Below are 14,327 nucleotides of genomic sequence, written 5' to 3'. Positions count from 1 at the left end.
CCTTCAAGAAAAATTTGGACTCTTAGTGGCGAACCGGTGTGTGTTGACGGTCGGGTTTTTTTTTGGTTATTTCACTTGTTTCTTTTGGTTTTGAATTCTGTATTATCTTTAGTTTCATACTCTGTAGTTTTTCTGTAGTATGAGATGAGAAAACTCTTTTCTGTTATATAATAATATAATAATAATAACAACTTGTCAAATCAAATGAGCACAGAAATGCATTGAGTAAAATGTTAGCTATTTTGAGCAATTTTTGTGATTTTTATTTTGTTTCGAAGGCTTTAGCAAGTTTTTTCATCAAGATTTTATTTTTTATTTTATTTTCAATTAAGATATTCGATAAATAAATTCAATTCTCGATGTTATCGTTTTCAGTGGCGATATCACTACTTGAAACCATTAATTCATTTCGTTGTGTTTCAATTTTGTCCCCCAAAAATTGTTTCAATTTTGTGACCTAAACACACAATTAGATTGGTAATTTCATTTTTTTTAAATTTTAGTTACTGTGTTGTCTGAACTCTGAATATTGAGGTTTGATTAGATATATTGAGTATTGAAATCGAATGCGGAAGATCGAGAAATATCTTGTTGCTCCCTTTAATTTTTTCTTCATTATTCGAATATTCTATCAAATTCAAAAAATTTTGTTATAGAGGTAGTTTTTTTAGATTGCATCTTATTTGAAATTTTTTCTAGGCCGGAAAAAATTCAGTTGTTATGTCTGTATGAAGGAGTTGTTGCAAAGAATAAACCTACCAAATATCATGAAAATATATAGGGTGGTTCGAGTGTTATAGGTAATTTGAAGAAATTGTCAAAATCAATGTATCTTGATTATAAAGAGAAATATACGCTTCAAATATAAGTTATTTTGACATTTGCCAATGAATCAATGAATATTGTAAGCAATAATTCCGAGAAAAATGTTTTTCATCTCGAAAGTGATCATTAAACTCTCTCTATGTATTCGTATATGTTTTGATCGAATATTCAAAACTTGGCCACAATGACCCACAAGCAGAAAATCAGTTGCAAATAGGATCTTTCAATCGATGAGAATAATGAAAGAGTTGTATATTATTTAGATTATTGCATCATTAAATTGATTATTTTCCTCATAATGAAGATAATATCGTACCTATCAAAAATTCAGGATAAAATTCAAATGAATTTGTTGACTTGAGTATTCACAACCCAGTTCAAATAAATCATGAGAAGCATCAAATTAAAGTAAAAACCAATATTTCCAGTTTTATTTACATTGTCATTAAATAACTGCATTTTCTTTTTATAGGTAGAACCGTTGAATATTGGACAAGAAAGGGATTTGAATTTTTCATTATATACAAGATAATTAAAGGTGACAGAATCGATGAAATTTTCAGAACATACGAAATAATTACGTTTTGGTTTAGGTAATATACTTGGAATATACTGGAATAATTCAGGAAAAAAAATTCAGTGTAGGTACGATATACCTATACAAGGTGCTCCAACAAAAACTTAACACCTCGATTCTCCGACTTCAAAATGAAAATAAGGAGAAACGCTTGGATCCGTCAATTTCTGATTAGAGGGGGAACCATTTTTCCGCTTTTTTCATCCCCGTAACTGCAACCCCCTAACAGGGGTGAGTGCAATCCCTTGATTTTGAGTAGGGATGATGGGCCTTGCGATACCTCATTTTGAAGGTCTTATCGAGTACTATCTGATTCTGAAATTTCGCTTCAAAATTTCCATCGATAACGAAATGACAGGTAAAATAGTAGAAGAGTACTACTAAATACCTTTGAAATTTGTCGGATACGAATAATATTCTCGCGATTTATCGCTTCTTTCACTTCTCTGATTGTAGCTACTCTTGTTATTTGAAAAAAGATGAAAAAAAAAGAATTTTGTGTGCTGATAAAATATTGCTTTTTGGCGGGAAAAAATACAATTGAAGCAAAATCTTGTCTTGATGAAGAATTTCCAGGATCTGGATTGGTTTGCTAAGTTTAAACGTGGTGAATGAATACCGAAGACGGCGAACCCAGTGGACACCCAAAAGAGTCTCTCAACAACGAAAAAATCGAAAAAGTTCACAAAATAATTTTGAATGACCGTAAAGTGGAGTTTATCGAGATAGCAGACATTGTGAAGATATCATCTGAACGTGTACATCATATCATTCACGAATATTTGTACATGAGAAAGCTGTGTGCAAAATGGGTGTTACGCGAGTTCACAATCGATCAAAATCAACGATGTGTTAATGATTCTGAGCAGTGTTTGAAGCTGTTTAATTGCAATAAACCTGAATTTTTGCGTCGATATGTGACAATGGATAATGGCTCCATCACTCCATTGCACTCCGGAGTGCAATCGACAGTCAGCTGAGTGGACTGCGCACGATTAACCGAATCCAAAGCGAAGAAAAACACAACATTCAGCTGGCAAGGTTATGGCATAAGTATTCTGAGATGCGCAGGTTATAATATTCATTGATTACCTCTAAAAGGGCCAGACCATTAACAGCGAATATTATATAGCGTTATTGCCAGATCTTGCCCCCAGCGACATTTTCCTGTTCTCAGACATCAAAAGAATGCTCGCTGGAATTAAATTTAACGCCAATGGAGAAGTAATCGCCGAAACTGAGGCCTATTTTGAAGTGAAAGACAAATCCTACTAGAAAAATGGTATCGAAAAGTTAGAAGATCGCTATAATCGCCGTATCGCCCTCGAAGGCAATTATGTTGAATAATTTTGCCAAAAAAATGTGTTTTAATATGGTACACCGGGTACTTTTCAATTGGCCTGTTATGGCCAACTATTCATGTTTCACCCTGTTTGAGTATATCGGAGTTTCAGCTTTTTTTTTAATTATCATTCATATATACAATCAAGCATATGTGTCGATGAATCTCAGTATTAGCAGAGGAAATGTAACGGGGCATCATACATTTCAACGTATGATACAAGAGAACAGATAAAAACCTCAGCAGAAACTCCCCGTATCGGTGTAGTGAATGGTTTGTGTGAACGTTTACAGAATAAGCTGACAAAATTTATATTGAAGGACTTCCTCTTTAACCAAAACAAAATTTTCTTCATCGGTTGACGACTCTATAATTTAAAATTGGATCCTAAAACAAAAAAAAAAGAAGCAGAAAGGAGTACTAAATATTAGTTATGATTATATCGATTTGAAGTTAACTACCCATTCTAAAAAAGAATCTGAAACTGAACCACCATGAAATTCATAAATCGGACTATTATTCACCAAGTGGTCAATGGTTTCTTCTACACCACACTCACATAGTGGGCTATCAATAGAATGTCATTTGAAGAGGTTACTATTACAACGACCATGACCAGTTCTAAGTAGATTTAAAATACGCCAAATTTTCCTAGGAAGATTGAAACCTAGAACTTTTTCTGAAGGATCAACAATAAGACTTTTGTTGAAGACGTTAGAAGAAGTCCATCCCGAACGCCAAATTTCCTTGCCGCTTTCATTCGATTGAAGGAAGGTATTAGTCCATAAAGGTTTGCGTGATTTCAATCTAGCAGTTCTAGAATCTGGGAAATAAGATACAATTGGAAATGAGTTCGGGTAGAAATGAAATTTATCCCAAGATTTTTTGACTGCAACCTGTCTACGAATATGAGGCGGAACTATATGTGATAGCACCGGTAACCAATCTAAAGGTGTAGATCTAATAGTCCCACTAATAATTCTCATAGAAACGTTAATCTGTTCATCAATTTTATGAACATGAGCACTATTGAACCAAACAGAACAACAATATTCAGCAGCAGAAAAAACCAAGGCCAAGGCTGCTGTACGAAGAGTGCTGGCATCAGCACCCCATGAACATCCTGCTAATTTTTGGAGGATATTATTCCTCGACTTCAATTTCAAACGCAAATTTTCTAAGTGAACCTTGAAATTCAAAGAAGAATCAAGTTCAACTCCAAGATATTTGGAAGCAAAATTATGATCCAAGACGGAATTATTGAAAGTAACTTTCAATTTTCTGTATTTTTGTTGATTATTCAAAATGGAAACAGGATACTTCTGTTTTATTTGGATCAGAGCATAAGCGTTACTCAAGGAAATAATTTTCCATAATTTTTAGATCTTCATTGAAAGTATTCTCAATAATTCCAAAATCAGAATGCCGAAACAAAAGAGCAATATCATCGGCATAAATGAATTTCTCAGATGAAGTAACAGGGATATCACACAAATATAAATTAAAAAGTATGGGAGACAAAACCGATCCCTGCGGAAGACCATTATTCAACGTTTTAAAACTACTACTTTTATCATCAACAAAAACACGAAGTCTCCTATCAGACAACATGTTTTCGATTAAACGAATCATTTTTCCACAGTTCAAATGATCATGTAGTTTTTTAATTAGACCATCCTTCATTATATGCGTATATGAATGACTGCTGGATTCAACCAATTATAATATTATCATATTCTACACGTACTCCGAAAATTAGAATGAATCAACTTCACTAATAAACCCTAATAACCATTCCAAGAAGTCTAATCGTCTCGTTAAATTTTAACATGATGCATAAAGTTCTGTTCGGCATATCAACCTGGTATTAGTATACAGAAACTCGTTATATAAAGTTTTAAACTATGTTGTTATTAGGCAAACGATAGATAATGTACTTTCCATTCAAAATGTCTTCGATACTCTTGTGATGAAAACGATATTTTGAGCTTCGAATATAATTTGTTATGTAACTGTGTTAATCGATATAACGCATTATTCGAAAAGAGTTGAAGGAGCCACTATTTCTTAATTTTGGGGGAGGAATTAGTAATTACTCATCGTTAAATGTGAGGTCATCACTTCGGCAATTCAGCTTGAATAATTACAATATAGGTAAACAGATATAAAATGAAATATTGCCGAGAAAAAAATTAAGTATTTTACTCTAGTGAAATGAGATGCAGGTACGATATAGTAATTTACGTAACAAGTCCGGAAAATAGGGTTGTTTTGGACGAATAGACAAAATTCCAGGACGAGCGTAAGCGTGTCCTGGAAGTCTGTGAGTCCAAAAAAACCATTTTCGGGCATGTTGCGTACAATTTTTTTTCGGCAACCATGTAAAATAACACTATCGCTGCTGCTTTTCATATTTTATTGCGATTGCGATCAAAAAACATGCAAATTTTTGACAACTAATTTCATATGAACTGTCAGCCGTTATCTCGGTTGCTATGGATTCTATGATTCTTTTCCGGCCTAGTCCGGGAAGTACGTACTTTCCGGACTAGGCCGGGAAATGCTACTTTCTCAGAGAAAAAGCGTCCGGGAAGTGAGCACTTCCCGGACGGTTGCCGAAAAAAGAGTTTTACGTTATTGATTGGAATGACAAGTTTTTTTCAATTTCTAAAAATGAGAAAAAACCAATCGATAAAGGAAACAATAAACTCAAGGCTAAAGCTCGTATCACACTTAGTCTTTTTCGTGTATATTTATTAGACTGACAGTGTCTGCTTAAAATGAGTATGCCTTTTGAGTCTTCAGACCCATTTTTGGTGCTGCAGTGAAACATTGAATTCAACACAAAAATTTTCACCACTTATGTCTGAATGAAGGTCGACCAACACTTTTTTCATTTATTTGTCGTGGCATAATTCTCTGGGAAGGACACTGCTTATAACAATGTATAACAGCTTGTTGTTATTTCAGTTCATGTTTTGTTGATGTCTGATTGTTTTAATGCAAAAAAATGTGATATTACATAGGCCTACAACTTTGCTTACACCGTTTTTTTTAGAAATTCGAGGCTTAATTGTCACAAACTGATAAACATTTATGATTCAAAGTATTGTCCATCGCTGCCACTACTTTCTCTCACCTTTCGGACAGCGTACGAATCCCGCGTTGGAAAAACTGGTCATCTTTTGAAGCGATCCACGAATCGATCCAATTTTTCACTTCTTAATAAGACCGGAAGTGCTAGTCAGCCAGGCCGTGTGTCATTGATCGAAAAAAGTGATTGTCCGAGGAAGCAACGTCTGGAGAATAAGGCGGGTGGTGTAGGACCGAGGGTAGGACTTTCCATTTCAACGTTTCCAAGTATGTCTTGACTACTTTCGCAACATGGGGTTGAGCATTGTCATGCAGTCAAATAACTTTATCATGTCTGTCGTTGTATTGCGGCCATTTGCCTTTCAGTGCTCGGCTCAAACGCATTAATTGCGTTTGTTAACGATCGCCTGTGATTGTTTCAGTCGTTTTTAACACTCATAATACACTATGCTGAGCTGGTTCCACCAAATACTCAGCATGATCTTGGAACCGTGAATATTCTGTTTGGCGTCAACGTGGGAGCTTGACCGGGATATCCCCCTAATTTTCTGCGCTTGGTATTATCGTAATGAACCCATTTTTCATCTACAGTCACAACGCGATGCAGAAATTCTTTCCGTCTTTACCTTGCAAGCAGCTATTTACCAGCAAACAAGCGCCGTTCAATATCTCTCGGATTCAACTCGTACAGCACCCAATTTCCTTGTTTCTGAATCATTCTCATGACTTTCTGACGTTTTGAAATGGCTTGTTGCGTCATTCCAAATCATCCTGACAATTCTTGTTGCGTTTGACATGAGTCTTGATCAAGTAATTCTGCATCTTCGAAAACCTGTCTTCCACCGGCATGCTGGTCTTCGACGACGAAATCGCTGTTCTTAAAGCATTAAAACCACACTTGGCATATTCTCTACTAATAGCAGCCACACCATTGGTACTTGAGAGCATTCGATGAGCCTCAGCCGCAGATTTATTCATATTAAAGCAGAAATTCAAAACCTCCCGCCAATGACGAGACTTTCTTTGGCTCGTAAGCTGACACGTTTAATTGAGAATAACTTTATGATGCAGACACAATTCGATTAATATTTCGATGGAGTTATGTTTACAAAAATCTTAGCTTATTGTATGACATCTATGATTTATATATTTCAACTACCGCTACAGAAATCTATTGTAAAATGACAGAAAAGCAAAGTTAACACCTAACAATTTCTCGAATATTTATGTACAAAACAAATTTAACCTCAAAAAAAACAACTTTAGTGTTTGCAGCTCTGTAATTAGTACCGAAACAAGCGTAGAGAATGCATAATGTATTTATGAAATCTGTAAGAAATCAGCCTACAAATAGGCGTTCTTGAGTGGTAAAGGATTAAGCAATAAAGAAAATAAATTATTGGATACTTACTGTTTCATTTTTCGTTTCCTTTGTTTGATTAAGATCCTGATATTTCCAGTTATTTTCATGGAAGAATCACAAAATTTCACATCTTTTTGAAGGCTTTCTTCGAGCCAATTTCATCATCGAAAATCATTTTGTTCAATTTCTCAGGTAAGATTGTAGATTTCCATGTGTATTAGTGTATTTCAGATATCAATATTTTTTCGAGCATACATGTTTACACACTATATTTAATTGGTCATTGATTCATTTTTCACTAAATATATACAAATAGCTTTATTTCTATTACTAAATCATTGGCCACGAACCAAACGTAAATTTGACTTGTTTAATCTAAGTAGGTACAAATAAGAAACTGCAAACTGCCAAAATGAATCTTTGCTTTACGATCTGTAAACTTGAGCTGAGAATTAAACATCAGTTGGCACTTAGATACTAATTAAACAATCGAAGAATTCGTTGAACTCATAAAAATTTTATTATATTTTTGGTGGACAGCCTCTGAAATTTTCAATTATGTGTTCTTAGAAATGGGTTAAATCAAGATTACTGATGAAATATATTTTGATAAATCAAAGGAAGTATAGGCAACACTAAATCAGAAACGGTTTTTTGTTAGAATATGTTAAGGCATACTCCAAGAGAATCCCGAGAAGAAATGATTTCCATTTTCCTTCAAGTACACCATTTTTTGGGGCTTCAAGCAGTTCAAGAAATCAGTTGATTTATTTCCTAGATGCAGTTCAGAATTTTCTTCATTTCAAATTGCAACACCTTCACAATTTCGTTATGTATCTGCCACTTTAGCAAAATACAAATTCATAATTCAATAATTATAGTATTCAACACTTGGACATCCAATTATTTGCTTTGAGTTTCTCACTAAGCAAAAATTTCCTTATATTAAGTTATTATTATATTCTAGTTTTTATCTCGAAATTTGGATAATTAATACTCGCGGGACCAAAACTTACCTATATATACTGCACATAGTAATTATTCAATTAACCACTAAATAAATCAGAATAGCTGCAGATAACTGTCGATGATTGTTTCTGACCATGTACCATTAATTTCTATTACTTAACACAAACATGATATCTAGTCACATATACCTCCACTTAAAGACTCTCAAACCAAACCACATTATTATTTCTTGCAATCTCTTTTAGCAACACTAAAAAACGTGGTTCACCAATTCATAATGAATATAATTCAGCTAGATTTTAACATTGGAAAATAATCATTTCATCATTTCGTATTGGTCTCGAACTTCGATATAAGATTAGGTACGATCATTTACCTTCAATCTGCGTGCCTCTATTACTGTTGCTGATAATCGATTGAGGTTCTCGTTGTATAGTAATGATATAAGCAGCTCACCTAGGTCGGATCTCATTTCATGTGGTTCCTGAAAAATTAAGAATATTGAAGGTTCCAGTGAACGCAGAAAGTTCTATTCATTTGCAGGGCACCCATAAAGATCATAATGCGAGAAGGAGAAGTAATTTTTGTTATTGTGTCCAAAAGCAAATTGGGAAAAACACTTTTCCTACAACTGCTATGAAAAGTAGCGTATTCTGCATAGTTTACTCAATTGCAAAACTATGTATTGCGCATACTGTGGGAAATATTATTCCCCACGGCACTTTGCCCACACCTCCCTTGGTAGACCAATGAAATTGGGTTTTTGAGTCGTTTCTATGGAAACGCAATAAATTAGCACATACTGTCAACGATGGTCATTTTGATTTGAATCAAGTCCATTACTTGAATTATTGAAATTTGTGCAGTTGTAGGAAAAGTATAGTGTGCAACATGTGGAGAAAGTCCTTTTCTCGCTCGTGTGTTTGCGGCACTCGCCTTTCAGGCTCGTGCCACAAACTTCCACACTCGCGAGAAAAGTTGGACTTTCCCCACTTGTTGCACAATATACTATTATATGTCAAGTTACATAGGATTTTCTGTCATTAATCATTCCATTCATTCAAAAACATGATTACATAGAAAAAAAATGGTAAAATTCCATTTTCTCATAGCTTTCTGATTTATTTCCTTCCTTACTAATATTGTACTGCGAACGATTGAAGTGGAAGATAAGAAAAAGTATACAAGGCGGTTCACAAGGAAGTCCCGTATTTTAGACGCTCATAACTTTTAACAGGATAATATTTCTTATATCCTCAAGCTTTTTTTGAAATGAGAGATAACCTCCATCTTATAAGAATTCTTCAAGGACCCCCGATCTCTTTTTTCTGAATAATAACATATCAAAAAGCAAATCATATATTTCTTGAAGTGTTCTCGATTTACAGGGTGTTTCTGAAAAATGACTGTTTCGAATATTTCGCTATATCTTTTTTTCTGTTCGAGATATTCAAAAAATTTCAAATGGTTTTTTTTTCAGTAATTCTTATCGTTTATATGATAGATTAATAGATCTAGATATTAATGATCCTCTTAGGGATATTGAGGTATGTTGGTGTTTTATAAATGGGACACCCTATATTTTTCAATGTTGTTTCTTAGCCGTAGATTTGTCAAAAAGCATCCCGATACCAGTTTTTCAAAAATGTATTGCATTTCGAAAATATTGAGTTTTTCGTCTTCATTTTTCATTGGACACCTTCATATATTTTTAAATTTAAATCATTTTGTGTGCCTTGTATGATTGTAATCATACAATCATACATATAGTATGTCATATAAATATACGGCGTTTCATTCAAAAACACCAACTCTTTTCTATATTTCTAAAACGATAATTAATTTATAATTAAATGGGGCACCCTATGACTTGAATATAATTATACATAGGACACAAAATGAATTGAATCGCCAAATAAATGAAAATAAATAGAAAATAAGTAAATATAAGGTGTAGAATAAAAACGGTTGATATTATATTTAATTATTTTCTATTTATTTTCATTCATTTGGCGATTCAATTCATTTTGTGTCCTATGTATAATTATATTCAAGTCATAGGGTGCCCCATTTAATTATAAATTAATTATCGTTTTAGAGATATTGAAAAGAGAAACACCAATTTTCTTCTATATCACTTAAACGATAATTAATCACTACGATCTATTATGAGCCTGATATCAAAAATAAAAATTACTAGAAAAACAATTTTTTTATATCTTAAAGAGTAACCAAAATATTTGAACGAGTCACTTTTCCGAAACATCCTGTAACTCGAGAACGAATCAAGACATGTATGATCTGCTTTCTGATGTCTTATTACTTCGAAAAAAGATTTTTTTTCCATATGTATATGACGTATATGAATAACTAATAAGTTTAACGAATCTTACAGAATAATAAATCTTTATTATTATGAATATTATCGAACAATTTTATTGAAAATTAATCACATAAGATGTCAAACTATTGTTTTCAAAGAATAATAAAATTTTAGCTATAGATATTCGAATTCTTTCTGGATCTTTTTTATTGGCAGTGATTTGTTGTAGGCATCCTCAACATTTCTACTCTCCCAAATCATTCATAAAAACACTGCAGGCTTGGAGTCATCTTTTTCCGAAGGAAAGAATCTGAAGTAGGTATTCGAATAAGATGATTTGGTAGTTCATTATAGGGATTCTATTTTTTATTGATATCTACCTTTTCTAAATCCATTTTGAACAGCTGTTGCTCTGAACCATCTCCAAAATCCAACTCTCCTAAAACATATGTCACGTGTCCAATTTCACATCTCTTCTTCGTTCTACCTCCATCGATGACTGTCAGTTTCAGTATACGTTCTGACATTTCCTTGCATGATACCTGAAAATGTTGAAATATTTCAATAATTTGTATAGCTCAGTAACTTGTAACTAACTAATATTCAAACGGAAGTTATTAGGAAAATTCTAAGGACTTGAGTGCTTCCCACTCAGCCTAGGAAAGCAATTCTATCAAAATCTATACTGCCTTGTTGAGATATTTTTTCTGGCTGCATCATCAGGGTGGAATTCATCGAATTTAAAAGCTTCTGCAGAGCTCGGGGCTGAGTGTTTAGTACAAATCCTTTTTCTGTCTGCGTAGATTCTAGTAGCGATATCCACACTAACAGGGCTCGTAAAGTAGATGTGACATGCAGTAGATGCAGATATAGTATAGTACCTGTGTACCTAGTAAGGTGCCAATTATTTAGACGTTGAGGCTTTGACGATGTCAACCCATTCTGGTACCATTCATTTAACCTTTTTCTTTCCAAAAAAGGGACTAACCTTTGAATAACAAATTTTGGAATTAAGATCAAAGGACCCCGCACGTTTAGTACGGGAAATGGCTTTCCGTGAATTTGGCTGAATTTTTGATATGTTGTAGTTCTTGATGAACTGATCAGAAAAGTCCGTAGCCACAAAGCTCAAAAATGGACAGTTTTCGAGATATGGAGCTTTGAAAATGGATTTTTTGCAATTTTTGGGGTTTTTGCTCATCAATCGGGGAGCTCTCATTTCTGGTTTTGATGGAATTTGGATGTTCGGCGGCCAGAACCCGACTGAGAAATGATCTACCTTGGTTATATTAGGCACCGCCATCGATAATTTTTTATACACTGCTCCACATTGGCTATGAAATGAGATACAAAATCCAAGATCTTCCATACATCTTTTCATGCCACACAGAATAATTCACATGACCCAGAAACGACATATTGTGAGATTTTTTTAAGAGAGACCATAATAACTGAATCCTCATATATCTGATGTCCAATAATATCAAATATGTTAGCCAAAATGTTCATAACCAGGCACCGCTAGCTGTAATGGGGGAAAATGGGAAAATCATAATCATATATCCTCAGGGATAACAATTGTGATCACTATTGATGTCATTTACATATGATATGTGATTTGTTTCTCACAAATCTCGATAATCTGACAATGGGGTGCCAAGACATTTTCCTCAGAATGTCTCGAAATTGATGATAGCATCTCACAGACAAACGAATCCGTGAAAATGTCTGCAGTTTTGATACAATATAGTACTATCTGGGTAGAATATAGAAGTCCAAGTGTTGGAAGCTAACTATGAATGGAACTTCCGATATTAACCCACGACTTCTTGAAAATAATTTTTTTTTTCTATGAACTTTTTGAACTTCACACATACGAATGAATATTATCTAATAATATGATCGTTGGCAAAATGAATGAGTATATCAATCAAAAACAATATAATAATGAGAATAACATTCATAATAATAATAACAATAATGATAATTCTGCCCTCGATTCGATTCATAATATTCTATTATAAATGATTTCTTGCGATTGCTAATATAATTTCAAATTGTTTTTTGTTTATTATCATTATTGTTATCATTATTATGAATGTCACTCTCATTATTATATTGTTTTTGATTGATCTACTCATTCATTTAGCCAACGATCATATTATTAGATAGTATTCATTCGTATGTGTGAAGTTCAAAAAGTTCATAGAAAAAAAAAATTATTTTCAAGAATTCGTGGGTTAATATGGGATGTTCCATTCATAGTTAGCTTCCAACACTTGGACTTCTATATTCTACCCGTATAGTACTATATTGCATCAAAACTGCAGACATTTTCACGGATTCGTTTGTCTGTGAGATGCTATCATCAATTTCGAGACATTCCAAGGAAAATGTCTTGGCACCCCATTGTCAGATTATGGAGATTTGTGAGAAACAAATCACATATCATATGTAAATGAGATCAATAGTGATCACAATTGTTATCCCTGAGGAAATATGATTATGATTTTCCCATTTTCCCCCATTACAGCTCGCGATGCCTGGTTATGAACATTTCGGCTAACATATTTGATATTATTGGACATCAGATATATGAGGATTCAGATATTATGGCCTGTCTTAAAAAAATCTCACAATATGTCGTTTCTCGGTCATGTGAATTATTCTGGCGTCATCTTGTGGCTTGAAAAGATGTATGGAAGATCTTGGATTTTATATCTCATTTCATAGCCAATGTGGAGCAGTGTATAAAAAATTATCGATGGCGGTGCCTAATATAACCAAGGTAGATCATTTCTCAGTCGGGTTCTGGCCGCCGAACATCCAAATTCCATCAAAACCAGAAATGAGAGCTCCCCGATTGATGAGCAAAAACCCCAAAAATTGCAAAAAATCCATTTTCAAAGCTCCATATCTCGAAAACTGTCCATTTTTGAGCTTTGTGGCTAAGGACTTTTCTGATCAGTTCATCAAGAACTACAACATATCAAAAATTCAGCCAAATTCACGGAAAGCCATTTTCCGTACTAAACGTGCGGGGTCCTTTCCAAACTACTCCATCTCCAAAGCGGAGCATGCTGACTCTACTATATCAAGGTTGGGATTATATCCCAAACGGTGCCGATTTCGTGAGAGATTCGCAGCTTACGACGACATCTTTCGAGAAAGCATAAAGTCACTACAATCTAATAATCTATTTTTTCCAAATTGATATTTCCACATACCACTTAAATGTCGCGAATATATTTTTCCAATCATATAGATATCTAAAATGCACATAATAATAACATTAAGTTCAAATTCATGAAATGTAGGAAGAAATCCCACCCATCTGATAATAGAAAGTTTCGCTTTCGCAATCCAAATTCGAGCCATAATTTGTATTATGGCTCCTTTATTTCTAAAGGATGACGATAAACCTTCGTCCTTCTTGCATACAGGGTGGGCCACGGTCGATGGTACCCTAGTCTTTTATGGAGAACGGAAGGTACGATTTTATTGAAAATTTGGTTTCTTGGATAGGAACCACTGCTCTATCGATCGTGAATATTTTCAGCGCTTCAGTGTTGCCGCTTATGTCAAAAAGTGCTAACAACTTCGATATACAGGGTTGTCCGAAATCACAGACTTCAACGAGACATATTAAAATGATAAAAAGTGCGATTTTTCAAATTAAATGATCTGCATATGATAAGATTTATTGAAATAAAATGAAGTTTCCTTTCCGAAGATTTAACATGTTCCTCATGTGAGGTTTTTCAATTAAAAGCGAGTTTTCATCTCAATAGGAATATTAAGCTACAATTGTTTCAGATATCCATGAAACCACATA

General features: G+C 33.9%; 1 protein-coding gene across 2 annotated transcripts in view; it reads right to left on the bottom strand.

Moving 5' to 3' along the window:
- Positions 1 to 14,327, bottom strand: part of LOC123682977 (synaptotagmin-15-like) — a 187,664-nt gene that overhangs the window by 54,120 nt on the left and 119,217 nt on the right. For both annotated transcript variants that reach the window (XM_045621836.1, XM_045621837.1), the window contains exons 7-8: positions 10,873 to 11,034; positions 8,546 to 8,653 (exon numbers count right to left, since the gene is read on the bottom strand). In XM_045621836.1, coding sequence (XP_045477792.1) covers positions 8,546 to 8,653; positions 10,873 to 11,034 — 270 coding nt within the window. The remainder of the gene's footprint in view (positions 1 to 8,545; positions 8,654 to 10,872; positions 11,035 to 14,327) is intronic.

Source organism: Harmonia axyridis, chromosome 6 (assembly GCF_914767665.1).
Source record: "Harmonia axyridis chromosome 6, icHarAxyr1.1, whole genome shotgun sequence".
Classification (NCBI taxonomy): domain Eukaryota; kingdom Metazoa; phylum Arthropoda; class Insecta; order Coleoptera; family Coccinellidae; genus Harmonia; species Harmonia axyridis.
This window is presented reverse-complemented; position numbering and strand designations above follow the sequence as displayed.